This window comes from Eupeodes corollae, chromosome 3 (genome assembly GCF_945859685.1).
Source record: "Eupeodes corollae chromosome 3, idEupCoro1.1, whole genome shotgun sequence".
In the NCBI taxonomy this organism is placed as follows: Eukaryota; Metazoa; Arthropoda; class Insecta; order Diptera; family Syrphidae; genus Eupeodes; species Eupeodes corollae.
The window spans coordinates 55,018,564-55,038,659 of NC_079149.1; the positions used below are offsets into that span (position 1 = coordinate 55,018,564).

The window sequence follows — 20,096 nt, forward strand, 5'->3', positions numbered from 1 at the left end:
TATAGATAAATAATGTTAAACTAAATTAATTTTAAAATTTTATGTACATGAAATGTGTGCTCATCTAAAATTGTATATTACAATTTTACAGCTCAATAAGTTTAATTTTTGTGACATATGTATTTACGAACACGTATTATATAAAAACAGAAAAGGTTTTAAAAGCATTTTTAATTACCAATTATTTGAAATAAAAATGCCTAATTACATGTTTCCTAAATTAATTTGACAATTAATTTTACTTAAAATCAGGACATGCTGTTTTTGAAATCTTTTTGGTATATCCAAAAGTTTTTTGAGCCCTTTTAAATTATTCGAAACATTGTGTGTTTTTGTTAAAAATGTCCAACATCATTTCGTTTTAAGATTATATGGATAAAATGTCAATACGAAATGATTGGCTCCTAACATAAACAAGATTGAGAAATATTGAAAACTTATTGGAAAGTAACTGATCTCAGATTATTCGTTCACAAGTCCTATTCACTCAGTCATTGAAGAAGCGCTTTGCAGTTGAGACTGAGAGACGATTAAATTGGACAAAGATTTTGGGGGAATATTCATCTTTTCTGACGAATGGAGTATTTGTCTCGGCAGCTACGGTTACAAACAATATTGCCGAAATTAGGACTCAGAAAACCCGCACGTTTTTTTCGAGAACTTAATGCATGCATAGAGCGTTTTATTTTGTTGTGGATTTTTAATTGGTCGTATCATTGTACCAATTTATTTCGGCAATGAGATATGGGAAAAACTCAACGTTGTACGCTTCAGAGCCTTGTTGATTGTTGACCGATTTGTATTACTAAACTTGAAGGCACCAATTTAGACGATTTGTGGTTCATGCAGAATAGCGCGTCATGCCACACAACCCATGCTAAACATCCCATACCACAAATTAACTTCTGCTTACCAATTTCCCAAATCGTGCTATCAGCCGTTTTGGCGATGTCAATTGACCACTTCGGAGCTTTCATTTGATTCCTTTAAACGTTTGTTTTTGTGGCTGATATTATGCCACATTCATTCTGGAAATTATTATTGAACTTAAGACCAATATCATCCAAGCAATGCATAAATTCTATTACAGAACATCTAAACCATGTTGCTTAAAGTATCTGTTTCATATTAAGTGGTTATCTTATTTATATATAATTCTACATTAGTAACCAATAATAAACAATTTAAAATGAATATCAATTTAGTTTCAGCTCCTGTTGCAATAATTGCATCACATTTTAAAGAATTGAGTTCTGTTGCAATTTTCTTGTTTTAATAACTACTGGAAATAATAATTTTCGGGAATCGGATTCTCCGTCAGTTTGTCTTAAAGAAAAATCAGATCCCAAAAAGTAGTCTTTCGTGCTTTCCCACATTTGTATGCTTAACGAAAACCACTGAAACCAATTTTAAAAAGTGGAAGAGGGTTTGGTAAAGAAAGGGTTAACAAAAACCCTTTTCAATGAAGATAGATGAATTCGTCTACAGGATATTGGCGAGACAAACAAAGCCAAGGCAGCAAAAAAGGGTCTTAGAGTTAACATTGTAGGTCTTAGAAAAGCTTAATATTGGCTCCAGGGATTCCTTATTTAAAACCTTTAATAAAGGCTCTCTTAATGTGTGCAATTAATGTAATTTCAAACATACATAGTTTCCATTTTCTGACTATGTTTCAGAGGAACGTTAATATATATTTAAGTTCAAAAATTTTAATCTTCATGCCTAAAAAATAAATTGATTCTATTTTACGCTTTAACAAAATTTCAATAATTTTAGTGAGCCTTATGTCATTTATCGTCATTCGAAAAATTATTTAGTTTTTAGAAATTTCGGACAAATTGTAACACAGATTTCAAAATCCCAAAATGAAGAATGATCCAAATGGAATTATATCCTTTCTCCACTTTTGATTCGTAGTAGTTATATCAAATAATTTTTAAATACAACATCAATCCACAAACTATGTTCGAGTTCAATATTCTTTAGTCAAATTGTTTTTCTAAAGCTCGAGAAGGCTTTTTTCCATATCCCCCCAAAATTGCCTTGTTATGTATTATTTCAATTTCAGCATTCAATCATCATCAATCCGATTATGGTGGACCCAAATAACACAAAATTAAATTGAATCTATCTTCACCAGTTTCTGAAGTGTAATGAAAACGATACAACTCCCTTCCCCTTCAATTTAGTTACAGTTCAATTGTTTTTTTTTCTCTATAAAATTCATTATTATGTACAGATATAAGTAACGCTTAAATTAATCCATTAGATAATGTATTTTGAACGAGATTATTTTATTGTATTCATCCTTGCTCAAGTGCAGAATTAGTTTTTTCTCCGGGTGTAGGTATGTACACTTTATATACTACACGGTATGGTACATGCCTTTTTGATGCTGATGTACATACAAATAATAATAATTGTGTGCCTTGACTTTGGCCTTCACAAATTACGTCACTCGCGATGTATTACAATTTAAATATGAATGCGTTTGAGTTTATAATGCCAGCAAAATATTTTTTGGTATAAAGTAAAGAAATTGAAATTATTTGTAGTTTCAAAATGAAAAAGTACTCGAATATGCATCGATAAAATAATAAATTTCAACAAAAATGCTGAAACTTATATTTTATTTCTGTAGAGCAAACAAAAATTACATGTTTTTTGAAAATATCTTTTAGTTTTGGTTGTTTTTTGAATGAAATTTGATGGAAACAAACTTGAGTTTTAAAGCGTTTATAATTAAATTTATTCAATTTATATATTTCATTCTGGTATTTCATAATATTAGGATATTCTAGCTTATAAGAGATTCAGTTTGCTTCTTTTTATATTTCTTAATCTCAGGCATTATAGATACTTTTGTTTCTAAGCCGTAGAACAGTCGGAAGCCATTGAAACCTTAATTATTATTGATAGTTTTATTTTGAAACCGTAAAACTGTCGTAAGCTCTAAATCCTGTTGAGACTCTAATTCGGAGAGTTCGTATCTTCTTTGGTTGAAATTTTGTACTTAATCACCATCCTTGTGCGTTTCATATTGTTCACAGTGAAAACGCCTTGTGATTTAAGCTTTTCGGAACTCAATTCAATTTAGAATACAAGATTAGATTTTTTAGATTTAGCAACATTTTATTGAATTGAATCTATTATTACATTTGTTTAAATTTATTGACAATTTTAATTATAATAACATTTATTTAATAAGACAATCTTATGTGTAATACATTTACAATAATTTTATTCTATTTCTTGTTATCTTTTCAGAACCCGTTGTACAAAGATTTTCTGGAAGACGTAAATCTGTATTCGCCGAAGCGTATGATCCTGAAAATGATGCAGATGAAGATGAAGGTGCCACCGCTATTTTCCCAAAAACAGATGAACAGCGATCACGATTGATCGATGCCGTTAAAAATATTCTATTATTCCGTTCGTTAGATAAGGAACAAGTAAGTTCAAATATATCATACAAAAAATCATATTTAGTGAGACAAATCTTTCAAAAATGTATAGAATTTTTCTTAGAATTTGGTTCATAAATTCGAGTCTATCTAGAATTTAGAGTCATAAATTAAGACAAAATTTAATTTTGTAGTACGTAGTGCGTAGGATTGTTATGCCAGAGGTCTTGGGCTCAAACCCTGCTTGTGGCATTTAAAGTTTTTTCACGGGTAATGTATCTTACGAGGAATTGGCAAATCCTCCAAAAGTATTTCTTGTCATGAAGAGTGCTTTCTTAAATAAGCCGTTCGAATTCGGCTTAAAACTGTAGGTCCCCTCCATCCCTGACAACATTACTCGCACAAAGAAATGGTTAAGAGTTAAAAGTCATTAGGCCCTAGTTTTCAACGGACTATTTTGCCACCTAATTTATATTGTTTTTAATCTATTTATTTAACCTTCTCAGTTCCCCAAAATGATCCAGTCTCAGCTCCGTTGCGGTCAATTGTTATTGCCAAGGGAGTTGAGATTACGATTTATGGGACTGATCTCGACTTCAGTATGAGATGTGTGGTATATGTGCCATCCTGAAGGAACCAAAAATCGTCCGAAATTCAGTAAACAAAAGTCGAATAACTCGAAACTGTAACGCTTATCGTAGCCTGGAAAGTTGTTTGGAGCTTTCAGGGGAAAATGGTCCAATTATGCTTCTCCACAACAACGTGCAGTTTTTCCTATATTCAGAGCGCCATATACATATGTACAAATTTTGTTTGCGTATGTATACTCCAAACGTTTGTATCAAACGACAAGTATAAAGTAAAATGTACTTAGGCTTTGTAAGTGAGAAATTCCAGAGAAGTATTTTTTTTATTTTGTTGTTCTAACAAAATATTAACAAGACTTTAACATCAAACTATCATGTCAGGTTTTTGAGATACATTTTATACTTAAAAAAAATGAAATTATAAATAAAACTGTTCTTTTTTTCAATAAGATTTTCGAAATCCAAAATAAATTATCTAAATATTATTATTTTATTATTAAAATCCTCAGAAGTTGTAAGTCTTCACCTCCATAATACAATAAAACTCAACTTATCAAATCAAATTTTGGTCATGTAACGAATTCGTAGTCTTCAGGTTATAACATCAAGTTCTGGAAATAAATTGAAAATATAAAAATAGTGTTGAAAAAAGGTTTTTCTGAGTTTGAGCACTTATAGCTAAAATCTGAGTTTGGACTCGGTATCAGCACTCTTAAACGAATTAGTCAAAAACATAAATGAATTGCATTCAAGGTTTTTAAAAATTCTAATAGAGTCAAATGAAGACCAATAAGTCAGACAGAGTCAATTCGGGACATATAATCCTTTAAAAAAATATTTTTTTTGTTTGTTACTTACTAACATACTTAATTGGCGTATCGGAGTTCTTGCATGGACATTTGGAAGATTGTGCCTCTAGTGTTGTCGGTTAGGTTTTGCTCAATCCTTTTCAAGATTTGTATTTGCATGGACCTTTGGAAGATTGTGCCTCTAGTGTTGTCGGTTGAGTTTTGCTCAATCCTTTTCAAGAACGATGTTGAAGAAGTCGCATGACAGTGGATCGCCTTGTCTAAAAACTTTTTTGAGATCAAATGCATCGGTGAGGTCTTTTCCGACCTTGATAGAGCAGCGTTCACTCTCCACCGGCGTTCTGCACAAATCGACAAGTTTGACAGCGATACCAAATCTAGACATTGCTCTGTAAAGCTCTTACCTATATATGCTGTCATACGCGACTTCAAATTAATAAAGAGATGGTGGGTACCGATTTGAAGTTCGTGGGTTTTCCTAAGATCTGCCGTAATGCGAATCTTTGGTCAACTTTGCTGGTGTATACTCAAACTGATGAGGACCTATTATAGGTACCGAGTCATCACCTGCTGCTTTGAATAATTCGGAACCGATGCCGTCAGCTCCAGAAGCTTTGTTAGACTTCAGTTTCGATATAGCTCGTCGAGGTCGTGTAGGCGCAATTGTTGTTCCGAGTTGCCTTGTTTTGTTTGTGCACCGGAAAAATAAACGTAATATGGTCGACCAGTGTAATTTTGGTAAAGGTATATGAATATGTATATTTTTTTTTTGAATACCATCTTACTATATTACTCTCATTTCGAGGTGAAGCCCTTATTTTACTAGACTATTAATGAAGTGTCAGTATATACAATCCAAATTTCTTTAGATTCTCAAAATAAAAGTGTCTAGACACAAGTTTATGCATAAACTCTCGCTTATAAATCAAAATGTACTCGTAAGTCTCTAAACCAAGGTAATGACATAGTTGATGATGCGAAAAGCTAAATATTTTCATTCCGCTCCTCAATTAGACAAACCACAACCACAAAGCTTCATTTATTTATTGACCTAAGGTCAGTTCAGTTATGTGCACGTTGTACCTATGTTCATTTATATTGAAAACGTTTGCTGGCAAAATACAAACATTAATGAGTAAATAGTAGGGGTAGGTACCTCTTTAATTATATATTTAAGTCAACTGTATGTACGAGTATATTGGAGATATTCGTAATTTTGTCATTACAATGCACTCTCTTTCGTTCTCTCTCTCTGTCTGTCTTTCTCTTTTTATAGGTACCTATAATAAAACTACTAATTTAATCAAATGACCGTCAATAAGGCAATGTGTTCAGTTCATATTGCAATTTTTGTTTTGTGTTGCTGTTTAGTTTTTACTGCAAACAACTATCTCCACTTATTTTAATTTCAATACGCAAAACTAGTTCGTGTACTCGAGTGGAACAATAATACATTTTTGTATGCAGAAATCGTATTAATACCCGCTGTGTTTTTCTGACGTCATTTGTCCCTCAGAGAAAATATTGAAAATTGTTTTAACCATCAGGTTCTAGATTCATTTATTTATATATCCGAGTTGTGTATATATAAATATAGCTTCTTCGTATACAAGCTCAGAGTTTTGCTCTCTTAATTAATTTAATTTCCTCAATCTTCATCCAGATTCATTTTTGCTCCCATGTTGGATGTTTTAATTGTAAACATCATTACATTTAACTTGGTTCAAAAGGGATGTTCTGTATCTATTCTGCTCTGCTCTGTTCTGTTTTGAAGGAAAGGTACACTACGCACGTCTGTCTTAATTGACTTTTCAAAACTTTAATAAACATATATATTATACCTTCGTAAATATAGCTACATAATCATAAAGCAACGATGATGCTTACATTGTGATGATAGAGAAACGGTAAAATGCCCTTATTTTCATCGACCTAATCGGCTTAGAATGCGCTTGAGGTGGAGTTGCACAGAAAAGAGTGTAAGTGCAGTGTACGCGTAATGGCTAATAGCCATTAGCATCCGAAAATCCATATTCGGCATAGCTAGATATTAATTTTCAGAAATAGGTTGAATGGCGGTGAACCTCAATATAAATGCACCTTTGCGAATCTATTAATTCAGGTAGTCTCATTTCAAAGAATAACAGTTTCGAAACATAATAACATTTTTTTGGTGCAGAAAAAACTCGATGGGAATTTTTCTTTTGTGGTTCAAAGCCAAAATAACCTTAGTATAACAAATAAATTCTCTTTTCATAATTTGGTCTAGTTGATAAGCGGAAATGTATTTCGAAATTAAGTTCTAAGTTGAGTTTTGTTTTTGCCTTTTATTTGTTAAGCCGTAATTTAATAGCATAAGAAACAGTTGGTTAATATAACTTAGCACTAAAAGCCTTCGTTTAAAATAATAATCCCCTCTTAGAAAAATGTGTTAAGAATGTCAAGAAACTTTTCTTGCAAAACTGTAAACAATGATTGCAAAATATTCACAATTTTTGTAAACAAATCTCAGCACTTGCTTGTCAAATGCCAAAAAATGATAACTTTTAAAATAACAGCTGCCCAAAAATAGGATATTCAAAACAAAACAATGCACCGCAAAACCCTTATGAAAAACAAATGTTCTAAGAAGAATAATGTGATCTACTGATGAAATGTTTTTGGATTAAACAAAAAAAAAATGCTAAAATTAAAAATTATTTCTAATTAGTTTTTTCTGTCACCCACTCTTAAATAATTTTGATATTTCGAAAGTATTTTCCTTTTATAATAAACTCAATTTATCCGCAAGCAACACTCAATTTATTAATTTTGTGCAAGAAGTTCAAACACTTTCATTTGAGCACTGACTTCTAATGCTGGGAAACATAACAACTATGATCGTACATGGTTTTTCAAAGAAATGAAAAAGGTTTTTTAAAAATTATTAACATCATTGAAAACGTGTGTGTTTTAAAAATAAAGTCTTTCAGACTGATTCTTTTCTGAAATGTTGACAAAATATTGTCGAATAGAAGATTTCAGCTTTGGGAAGTCCAGTGGCTTAAAAGTTTCATACACTTTATGCTTCAAATAATCCCCAAAAAAGGTCGCACATGGATAAATCAGACGAGCACCACTGCCATACGATTTCTGCGCTACGCGAAATGAATTGCTTGTCAAAAATTTTGAAAAAAATCATGATTTTGACGTCGGTATGAAAAATTTCACCGTCTTTCTGGAACCGGATACAACGTAGTTTCCTCCTTCGACCCAATTTCGGCTAGTTTAACAGCTCATCGAAAAAAATGAAGGCCGATGAAGCTCCACACCGCTGCTGCTAAACGGAATGAAGGGGCTTCTTTTGAATCACACAGGGGTTCTACTTAGACCAGTAACGAAGATTTTGTTTATTTACGACGCAGTTTAGGTAAGAATGAGCGTTATATACAATCATAATCTCGTATAGTGAAATTTAAACGTGTAACCCTACGAACCACCATGAAGGTTTCCACCCTTCCTTGAAGTCAGTACGCGTTATGACAAATGTAGATAGATTGTTTTTTTTTTAATTTCAATGCTTTTCGCACAAAAAATAAAATGTCTTCAAAAATCTAAATGCTTTTTGATTTCTCAGAAAAAAACTTAATTTTTCAGGAAGAAAAAAAAAAGAGATCTACTTTTATTGACTTCTCTGCCATTGTAATGTTATTATTGATTAAAATCTCACAAGTAAAAATGAACAAACGGCTCGTTTCCCTAACTCTTATAGAGATGGCGCTATGATTTTTTAAAATAATTTGTCATTCTCTGGCGCACCTTGCACTCTGGTGATGTTTTTTAACCATTTATTTTGCATATCCAAGCTCCCGACTCTTGAATGTGTCTAAGTTAAGAAAAAAATCAATCTCTTTTAAAGTCCGCCATAAAATTTGTGGTTCATTCTTCCTTCTCATCTAGGCTATAAGCAACATACTTCCTCAATAAATTTCTAATTGATATTTGTTTCAAGTATTTTTTTTTTGTTTTCAATTCTGAAATTTTTTTTTAAGTCAAAATTACAGAACTTTATGTTTCATCTTTTTAACCTATAGAATTCCTTAGAGAAAACAACCTGTAGCAAAAAAGAAATAAAGATTAAAAGGAAAAAATAAAACTGAAGAAAAAAAAAATATATAAACCTAATCTATGGAAGGGATGAAGAAAACCAGCTCTTCCTTCATTAAGTAGAAAAGTTATAATTTTTTGGTCTTTTTTTGTTGTTGTAGGTTTGCCTTCCACAAAACTTAAATAAAAATGTTTTTACTCTTAATTCCCAATTAGAAACTTTTTTTTTCCTCCGTTTTCCCATTTTGTTTTCTTTTTATTCAAAAGCAGATATAGTGTTAAAAATGGGATTTTAATGGATAAAACTTTGCTCACAACGTTTACGACTGAAGAGTTTTCGAGTAACATTAAAAAAAATAATAGAATTTACAAAAGTATACAAACAGAAACAGCAAAAATATCTACTAAAAGATTAAATAAATTACAATGTTCAAACATTTGATGGTAATTTCTATACTTAATGTATTAAGCAGTTTATATAGTTTCTTAAGAGATCTTTTGGTGTATTGATTTTTTTTTAATATTATTGTTTTAATTTTTTTAGATGAACCAAGTGCTGGACGCAATGTTTGAGAAGAGAGTTCAACCTGAAGAATACATTATTCGACAAGGAAATGATGGCGATAACTTTTATGTTATTGAATCGTAAGTACTTTTAATTTTGTATTTATATGTAAATATTTGCCTTTTTGTGTTTTGTTATTTTTGTATTTATATGTAAATATTTGCCTTTTTGTGTTTTGTTATTTTTGAGCTCTAAGAAATAGAAATATTACACATTCACGTAGTACGGCAGATCGTTTAATACATGTTTTTTTTGTAAAACTGTCCAACAGACTTAAGTGCGTTACTCGTGTCCTCTCAAAGTTTTTTTTTTATTGGATGCTGCGTGATATTGGCAGTATTAGCCATTCGAATTCAGTATAAAAACAGCAGGTTCCTTCATCCCTGAAAACATTACTCGCACACGGGAATTGGGTTGTATGTCACTAAGGCCAGGTTCTTCAGAAACCTCGGGAGTATCAAATTTATTTAATTTTATCCAGATCAGAAAGGAACCAAAACTTTTCATTTGAACACTTTTCAGATGTACATGGTCAAGAATAATTGCACACTGAAGTCATTAAAGGCAGTGAACGGGTGATGAAGTTTTTGTTTCGAAAGACATACTCTGTTGAAACAAGTATTTCAAAATGTTGCTCTTTTTAACTTCTAATAGGAAATTAATCGACTAAAAATCTATTTAACAAAACTAGATTTTCAAACAAAATTATTTCTTTATATATGAAAAATATTGTTGGTAATTTTGAAATTTTAAAGAATAATTCTATTGACAACTGAAACCGTTGGATTTCTTGCAATATATGACAATTGGCAATAAAAAGGCTTACGTCTTTATTTTCCCATTTGTTGCAAAGATTATACATTTGTGGTAAATCAGGTCGAATAGGCATAAAGTTTGAGTACAAAATTCAAAACGTGCTCTTAAATTAAGCTAAAACCTTCGACAAGGTATTCGTTGCAAAAATGCAAACATGTCCTACTACTCAAAGTTTGAGTGATATATGTATTTTGTGGAAATGGGCTTATCATTCGATTCCTTTAATGGAGAGCCGTTTGTTTGCAAAAGTCTCACCATGATTCTCTTGTGAACCCTTATTCCACTTCTTTTCATCATAACCAAAATCCTGGGTACCATACCACATATGTACATGTATATTGACGGTTGCATTGAAAACATGCTATTTTGACGCGAGTTCGATATCCTGGTTAGCAAAGAACTTAGGCTGCATTATGCTGAAAGCCAGTTTGGCCTAACAGATTTTTTGTTTAGTGTGCTTTGAAGTATTAAGGTTCTGTCTAATTAAAACACTAAGGTGCTTAAGTTCTTGGACAGCTTAGATCCATCTTAGTCTTGCTTGTATTAATGACTAACCCCCATTTGTCGCCTAAGTTATTAAGCCTCTTTATTTGTAAAATCCAATGTAAAGGCGTAAAGTAGAACTCTGACTTGTTTCTCGACAAAATGTATTCCTTCCTTCTAGAAGTCCATCATAACTTTCATCATAAAATAAAGCAAAAAGTAATGAACTTGAAATGCAGCCTTAGCTAACACTTGTCGATGTTTCAACCCATTATTAAAATCGTTTCATTCCATACTGATGAACTCGATGGAACAAGATAGTTAAAATAGTTCAACAAGAATTATCGGAAGATTCCTAGCGTTGAGAGCATGTACATCAGAGCTTGTCTATTTATCTTGTCATCAATTTTTTACATTTTTTGATTAAAAACTTCGTCAGCAAAGAAAATATGCCTTATTAAATAAAAAAGACGCTACTACAAGGTTTTACTTATAAGAAACTCAATCCGATAAACGTGCTATATCAAGAAATGTACCTGACAATGTTAACATTCCCATCAATACTCTTGATAGTGTCTTTTTTTTTGTAATCCTTTCCTTACCTCGCTTCAGGGACTTAATGCCCTATAACACCATTTAGGCTAATCTATAACAACTTTGTTTCGGTCAATTTAAATCACTATCGACGGACGTTTTCTGAATCAAATTTATAGCAAACCTCTACTGAATGGATATTCCTTGAGAGCGCACACGATTCTCATATACTACTTGTTGATAAAGAAATCATTTTAGTATTCTAATTCAATCCTTGTCCAAATTTTATTTCATTGGTACAAACGTATTTTGCTTAACGCCTTTTTTCTGTTTTAGTCGTCCAATAACTGTAAATATATATTTACTATGTATGTTCTGTTATGTACCTATATACCAAAGAAAAGGTTATTCCAATTCGATTAACACTATAATCTACTCAAGTGCTTTATACTCTGATGTCATAAATATAACATCCTTTATTCACTGATTCTGTATAATATTAGGGTCGTTAAAACTCTGGTTAAACTCTATTACCTAAACATAAATATGTACATACATATATATTTATATATAAAACAGAAAACAGGCGTCAATATTCCTATATATTTATTCCATAAAGTTCACTTTATGTATGATATGTTTGTATGATCCTTTTGCGTGATGTGACTCAATCTTAATAAGGACTCTCACGTACACATTTAACATACATTTACTCCTTGAGTTGTAAACATTCTGGGATTCTGTTCATTTTATTTGCGAAAATCAGTTAGTCACGTTTCACAAAATCTACACCCGATTTATTTATATTATATTACATTTATATATTATAACACCATCACCTGGTCGTCTTTTCTTTGCCATCATCAAAGTAAAATAAGTCTTAGAAATGTACAATACATACTTCATTGGTCAGGATTAAAGTGGATTTAATAATAAAGAAAATAAATGAACATTTAAAATACAAAACAAAAACAAAAACATTCGAATTTGGAAAGAACATTTATAATCAAGAATAGGTTGATTAGGTCCTAATAGAATATAAAAGCATTTAAAGTGTTGGACATTAAATATGTTTTAATAATAATTCGAAGGGCATTTTGATAAGGATATTAGATTTTGTTAAAAGGATTTTACATTAAGCTAAATGTGAACTTAAGATGGTCGTCAAGGGGAGATCAAGTTTCGATTCTCGAAATAAACTTAATACTCCAAAGAACTGTGAAAATTTTACAACAAATTATGTTTTTTCTTTCTAATATAATTTTCAAGTTCATTGATCTGTACATTTGTAAATGATCCTAATTGATTCATCATTCTAGTTGACTGTAATTGAAAAATAAATTTCCAACACAGTGCACCTTTCGTACCATCAATAAGATATTCGACAAGACAACCCTAAATCAATCATATTAATGTTTCATCAAAATACATTATTTTGTACATCTAAGACTAATTAAGAAATTCCACGTGGATTTAAAAAAATACATTTTGTTAATGTTCAATGTTAGAATATAAAAACATTACTTCATCTTACATAGTTGATCCAAAGTTATACTTCTCATTTCAAATTAAACGTATGCAAATTTATTACCGACATAATGGTTTGATTGAATATTCGGTCGACATAATCGCTCAGCAGAGACGGTAATTTGAGCAGCTATTGCTCTATCTCGCACAAGAATCACTTGCCTAATATCATTTGGTTTCAATCCCTGTCTCTCTTTTTACGGGTACTGCCTCTTGCAAACTCTCCAAAAGTAAGTCTTGCAATTTAAAGTGCTGTCTCAAATTATCCGTTTGGATTTGGCAAAACAACTGTAACCCTCCTTCATCCCTGACATGACTTGAACTTATTGGTTGAGAATTGTAAGCCTGAGTTTCCTACCAAGTGTTGAGCCAAGTAATTTATTAATTTAAGCAGCTTTTTGTATATGTTTCCGTCGCGACAAAATTTTCAAAATGTAGACATGTATTGAAAAGTTTTGATGCTACTTTATCCGTTTAGCATTTTTAATCAAATCAAAGGAGAAGTTCCTATAAGTTTGGTATTATTGATGACATCATAATTTCCAAACAACCAAAAACCTTTTTACAAAAAAAATCAAGCTTAACTTATCAATAATAATAATTTTTATGAAACATTTTTGGTATTTTTTTTTTGTATTTTCAACAAAATTATTTCTAAGTTAATTCCATATTAAAGTGCGAATAATCATAAAAAAAATCCCATATTTTCAACGTCTTGATCTAATATTTCACGAAGGCAACATTTTCATTAAATGTATCTTGCGGTTATGTTAAGATAATCTCCGTTCCCTTTTTTATTAACGAATTGATCCTTGTTTTGACCTAACCAATAAACAAATTAGGTCATGAATTTTGGTACTTTTTATATCCACTACATATCTCTTTAAGTTCTCAATAAATCGTTCTAATTAAAAAGCAAGGTAACTTATAACCCCAATTGCGGTAGATGAAGCTGATAAAACCAAATAAATTGACTATCATTTTCTATCCTTTTAAGCATCATCAACCCTCTGTACAAATCCTAGTTACATGTTTTCTATTTTCTATCTTTCTATATGTTTCCTATTTCTTGAAATACTCCCATTACGGTGTATGTACATATATTTATATATATATCACAAAGCTATTAAATTCCTTATCAAAGAGTTTTGTTTATAGGCTGTAAAATAAGGCAGATATTTATGTACTCGTATTATAATTAAAATCAATAAATAATCAATGTTTTTTTGTTTATAATTACAGTGGAGTCTATAATGTTTTCGTCAACGATAAATTAATCCATAGCTATAATGGCAATGGAAGCTTTGGTGAATTGGCGCTCTTGTACAATATGCCCAGGTAAGAGAATATACAAAAATAAGAACAAGCGAAAGATGCAAAAAACAAGTGTAAAAGAGGAAGAGGCTAAAGGCATTTTTTCGCTATGGATGAATTCACGTGGAATGTTCTACATACATAATTTTTTAATCCTTAGCGTATTCATAATGGCAGGTTTATTTACATACTGGAAAACGGCAACAGTGTTACCATTTACACTTTTTGTTTTTGTAAACCAATAATGTAGAAGAAAAAAGGGTGCACCAAATACAAGTTCCATTTTAAAAAAGTAATAAAATTAACAAAATTAAATTTGTTCCATGTTATACGCACGGAGAAAAATCAGCCACTTTAAAATAAGGTGATGGTAATCTTAATACCAATCTACTTAACACAACTGGACTTCATATCGAAATAAATAAATTCCGTTTAAACGCTCTTAGATTCAATTAAGTTCATCATTTCATTCTCAAGAGAATTTTCTGCTAAAACAAACCATACTTTTTCCGCTTAAAATTAACTGACTTCTCAATAATTCTATGTGTTAACTTATTGATTCAATAAAATTTTCTTGAAAAGGTGCATCATTTTAAATTAAATTGAACATCTCCTTAAACAAAAGTCGCCACTTATACATACATGCAGTGATAAAAACGTTCCATGCTACCGTGCAAGAGGATCTTTGCAACAACAAAAAAAAAAAACAGTTCCAATCAACCCATCTACCTATGAATTTAAGAAGAGAATCATTTTAAACTAAGGGGAACATCTTAAAACAGAATTTTTGGTTACTTTTGGTTTTGTCTTTGCAACAGTGTGCATGTTCATGTGTATGTAGGTACGGTAGACAAACTAACGGATTTTTCATTAAATGAAGTGGTGACTCTCTATTTTAAGCAGATGTCCACATTAATTTAAGTTGTGACTCCTTTTTTTATAAGACAATTTCATTGTTTTTGTTAGTTTTGTTGCATCTTATACTCGTTCAGTAGACGCATTGTGTTTTTATTCTTTTTCCAGTGAAGTGTTGAAGTTTTATTAAATAACTTAAGTGACTAAAAATGTCGGAAAACAATGAGGAAAATATGATATATCAATTTGTTTATACAACTGGCGATAGTGCAATCGAAGGCCTTCTTTCTGAATGGGGTCTATGTGAAAATTCGATTGCACTGCTTTATGCGCAAGGAGTCGATCAAAATATACTCTGCAAAATGGAGCATCATGAAGTACTTTTTTCAAAGGTTAATTTAGATTTTCGGGAAAATATTTTGTTTAAAGACGGATTGTTAAATTGGCGCATTTCACATGTAAGTATTAAAAGTTTCCATTTTATCAATACTTTTTTTTTATGAAAATAGATTTACTTTCTGAGGGGTGTGGTGGTGCGATCTAACAAAAATATTATTTTTTTATTCGAAAGGTTTTATTCATTTTTGACAATATTTTTGTTTTTATCTGGTTTTAAGGGCAAACCGTTGTCAGGACCAAGTTTAGTTGATCGAGACACACTCTCAATGTCCAAATCTGTTACAAGTTGGCTGGATAATTTAAACCAGTCTTCATCACCCTTAACTTCTTCTTCTGAAACACTGAATCTCATAGATGTACTGAATATCGAAAGTGTGTTACAAAAAACGATAAAGGGGCAGATCATAATTGAGTTTTACAAGAAAAATAACATCTTGGATAATAAATGTCAAAAGGACTTGGTCCAATGCATAGTAGACGAGTGCCTAAACAAGAGAGTTGTCTTAAATTACAAATTAATGCAACAAATTTCAGAAAGTATTGTTAGACTTTTTCCAACGGAGAAAAAGGTATGTATAATTTTTTACTTGCGATAAACAACGTACTTTAGGGGGCAAGTTTTGGATTCGTAAAAAAGCGATCCAGTCATGGCTCTTTTTTTTTAAATATCTTAAAAAATCATATTGACATTTTAACAAACAATTGTTAGGAGACATATTATATGCCAAGGAAGCAAGGCTCAAAAAATCCAACTGGAAAACTTCATTGCAAGTGGGCGAATAGTAAAATTCGCATTAAGTTTGTGAAGAGAACTAAGCCCAGCAGTACTGCGTCCACATCCCACAAAGAAGGCAATACTTCCGACTCTGATAAAGACAATCGTGATGAAGACGGTATTTTTTTTTAAATTATTATATATAAGTGTTCCAACTATATATTTATTTAATTTCATATTTATTTATAGATGAGTTAGACCAATGTATTGTCTGGTTAGCGAATCATGTTGCTCCATGGGAAACTGTCCTTGACAACTGGAAGAAGACAAGGAACCTTCGCATTAAATCTCTGAAGAATAATGACAAATCATTAGGCGAATTGCTTAAGGATTGGCCGCGTTACAACGATGAATTAGGATATTCGTTGGTATGTTGTATTCTGTTTTTTTCTTATGTGTACTAGTGCACAATAACAATGATTTATAAGTACTGATTTTCTAATCCAACATTTCTTGTTCTAACATTTCTGTCCTATGCATTATTTATTCAATCTCCATTAAAAATTTAAACTCATCATTAAAAAAAAGAGAATTTTTTGAAATGTTCATACAGATTTGAATAATTTCCAATTTAAATTTAATGAAGACTGAATAAATTAGGACTTATACAATTTAAAAAAAAATATATTTAAAAGTTTTTTTTTTCATTAATTTTCATTAACAATAATGTGTACAATTAATATTTGTTCATATATATATGTATATCCACATTGAACCTAGCTAAATTCCAAGTTTTGTTTCACGTTCTTACAGATTGATATAGATTTTGACCAAATATATCCCAACAAGTCAAATTGTTTGTTATCACAATATCACATTTTTGTTGAAAAAATTGAAAAGTTATACGCTTTGGAACTTAATGACAAACACAGCAAACAGCTTTAAATAACGGGCTCAAAGTTGTTCGCCCTAAGCTTTATTTTTAAGAAAATGTAAAATATTCTGTAGAAATAAACACTGTAAATAAACACTATTTAAACTATAAAATTATTTTTTATTTTTTGGAAATTTTGCAGCTTATGAACAATATATTTACAAATGACTTGTTTGTATTTTAAGAGTACTAAATTCACAAAAGCTTAATTTTCTTAGAAGATTTGCTGCTGTGATCTTTTAATTTAAACTCCAAGCTTTAAATGGTTAAAAAGGTAAGACTTGTTCAATTTTTGTTGAAGAGGAAACTGAAACGAAATTTCATGCCCATATAAATAAGATATTCGGCACACAAAGATCAGTTCCGTATATATTATTTTATGGTAATGCAAAATTAAATAATCTTTTTTAAAATTAAAAAAAAAAGATAATTTTTGTAAAATCTACTGGTAAACTTATGATTTTTAAGTGGTGAACATCTTACTTTAAAAAGAATGAACTTGAAATTAAGAAAAAAAAACTTCATTTAATTCTTACCTGTGAGAAGTCTAAAAAGAAACAGATTTTCTTGTAAAATATATTCGTAAACGTGTGATACCAAAGTGCGAAAAATTTTAGTTTAAATTGAACGCACTTAAAATTAAGATATGCTTCACTTAATATCAACTTTCAAAGTCTTAAAAAAATGTGATTAGAATAAAATCAATCGGAAAACGGCTTGTATTAACGTGGAAGATACATTATTTGTATGCAAATGCATTTCAAAATAAGATGTTTTCGACTTGATAAAATACTCAAAAGAGAATGATTTTCTTATAAAACTAAACGGATTCACCTTAAATATAACTTTACCGAAATCAAGGTGATTTGTCCAATTACTTTAAGCCGAAAGTCCGCTTGGCAAAAAACCATGCAGAAATCCACTTGATTTAATTCAGATTCCAATTGTTTTTAGCAAGTCTTTTTTCTCCGTGCGACTTTATAAGTAGAAGCAACCGTTCCTATTAATTATGGAGCACAACATCGTTCAAGGAACTGCCTTAGCTTGCATCGCTCCAGACCCATATTTCGGGGGAGCCGTACGATTGACCTCAAACTAAAATCTCTTGGCATAAGCAATATAAGATTGATCTATAATCTCGATATTTGAATGATGCTGGCCATGGTTATGCGAGATTTTGATATTATTTCGATATTTCAAAATGCGTTCCAACGTACCCAACTTATTTCGGGATCTAACTGACTTTTTGGTTGGATGATATTGGCCGAAAGTTTTTAAATCGTTTCCAGATTGTTAGTAAAACATCAATCCTTCACGGTTAATCGCAAGAAAATTAAAAATAGCAGTTCAGAGGCCGACATCGTCATTATGACACGATTTGGAATCTGGTGCGCAAAAGATCCATTGTGGCATGGGTTGTATAATAACGTACACCAATCTAGATGAACCAGAGTTCTTCTGACTCCATTACTCTGTTACGCTCACCTTTAACTGCAAACTGCACCAAACTGTCCCTCTTTGTGGATGCATTTCTGTAAAAATTAGAAAAAGTAGTTTTTCACCCCTTGTCATATTCAAGCTGCTTTACACCCCAAACTTTAAAGCAATAAAAAGGGGATAGTCGTTTGTTGGTCGTATACCTTCAATTACAAAATCAGTATTCGGAGCAAATAATTCTAGCTAATTGTGCAGAATTGTTGAGCTACTGATATCGATGGTGAGATAATTTTCGTTAAAAAAATACGAACTTTCTTAAGAGCTCTAAAATCTACAAGTTTCTTGACTGAAACTAAAAAAAAATGTCTCATTTGAGGCTTTAAATAGAACGACATATAAGTACAACAAACACGTCCAAAAAGACATTAGCGCAATATTTTAAAGAACCTTTTGTTAAAGACTTAAAATTTTACTAAGTATAGCTATTTTCTAAATAGTTAGCAATTTACTAAGCTACTCCAAAATTTTAAACCTTTCGGTTGATTCAGTGAATTGACAATTCCCTTTTATTAAAAAGTTGGCATCCAAACATATGTAAATAGTCACAGTTTGTAAAATTAAACAAAGCAAACAAGCTTAAACGGACCTAGTTATTGGGACTCCCAACTATAGACTGGACCATTCTATCCACTGTTCCTCTAATATTAATTATACATATGTACATACGAGCATGTATGTTTTTTGGATTTAGCAAATTGTTAGAATTGAAGATATTAAAAACACAAAATCGTTTAAAAGAAAGCTTCAACATTTTACTAAACCGTTTAAAATGTTGCTCAATTGTTTCTTTTTTAATTCAGAACAGTGCAAATGTGATATTTAACACACTTATAATTTTGAAAAAGCTCTGCCATAAGGATAATTCTTTCGATTAAGAACAAAAGTTATCAAAAGTGAAATGTTTTTTGGGAAAAAAACTATTTCTTTTAATTTTTGAACAATATTTTAAAATTGAAATATTTGTGCATTTCTATCAAAATTATATTTTTTTAGGGCTGCCAACACTTATTTAAACACAAATTGCGTCATATTCGAGTCGGGAAGACTAAGTTTCGGTTCACCCTTTTTTAGTTTTTAAATGCGACATTGTATCAGTGCAACGGGGAACTATTCTCTGTTTTACCATAGGTCTCACAATAGCTACAACCTGAAATATTGGTCAAGTTTTCGATACACAATACTATCAGTTATGCCTTGTATTGCCTTTCTTCCTCTTTTAACACGTTTGAATTTTCCATAAAGCCTTTAAAGTATGTATGCATGGTTATTTTGCTATCTACATAAAGCCGTGTTCATAGCTCTCAATAACTTTCTTTTATTTTTTCTGTATCGTACGTATTGCTTAAAATAGAGCTGCTTCCATACAAGCAGAAACAGAAGGAAGACTATGGGCAATGGACCGTCAAACGTTCCGTCGTATCCTGCTGAAATCCGCATTTAAAAAGCGAAAAATGTATGAAACACTGCTGGACAGTGTTCCTATGTTAAAGGCACTACAGGTAAATATATACTTCTCTACATATACATTATGTATTTAACAATAGGATGGTTGGTTATATGTGCATTTCGAT

The 20,096-nt window shown here is 31.0% G+C and overlaps 1 protein-coding gene across 3 annotated transcripts in view; it reads left to right on the top strand.

The window, feature by feature from the left end:
- LOC129952899 (cAMP-dependent protein kinase type II regulatory subunit) overlaps window positions 1-20,096 on the top strand; it is a 161,235-nt gene that overhangs the window by 128,754 nt on the left and 12,385 nt on the right. For all 3 annotated transcript variants that reach the window (XM_056065842.1, XM_056065841.1, XM_056065840.1), the window contains exons 3-6: window positions 3,268-3,452; window positions 9,431-9,531; window positions 14,054-14,149; window positions 19,877-20,024. In XM_056065842.1, the coding sequence (XP_055921817.1) occupies window positions 3,268-3,452; window positions 9,431-9,531; window positions 14,054-14,149; window positions 19,877-20,024 (530 nt within the window). The remainder of the gene's footprint in view (window positions 1-3,267; window positions 3,453-9,430; window positions 9,532-14,053; window positions 14,150-19,876; window positions 20,025-20,096) is intronic.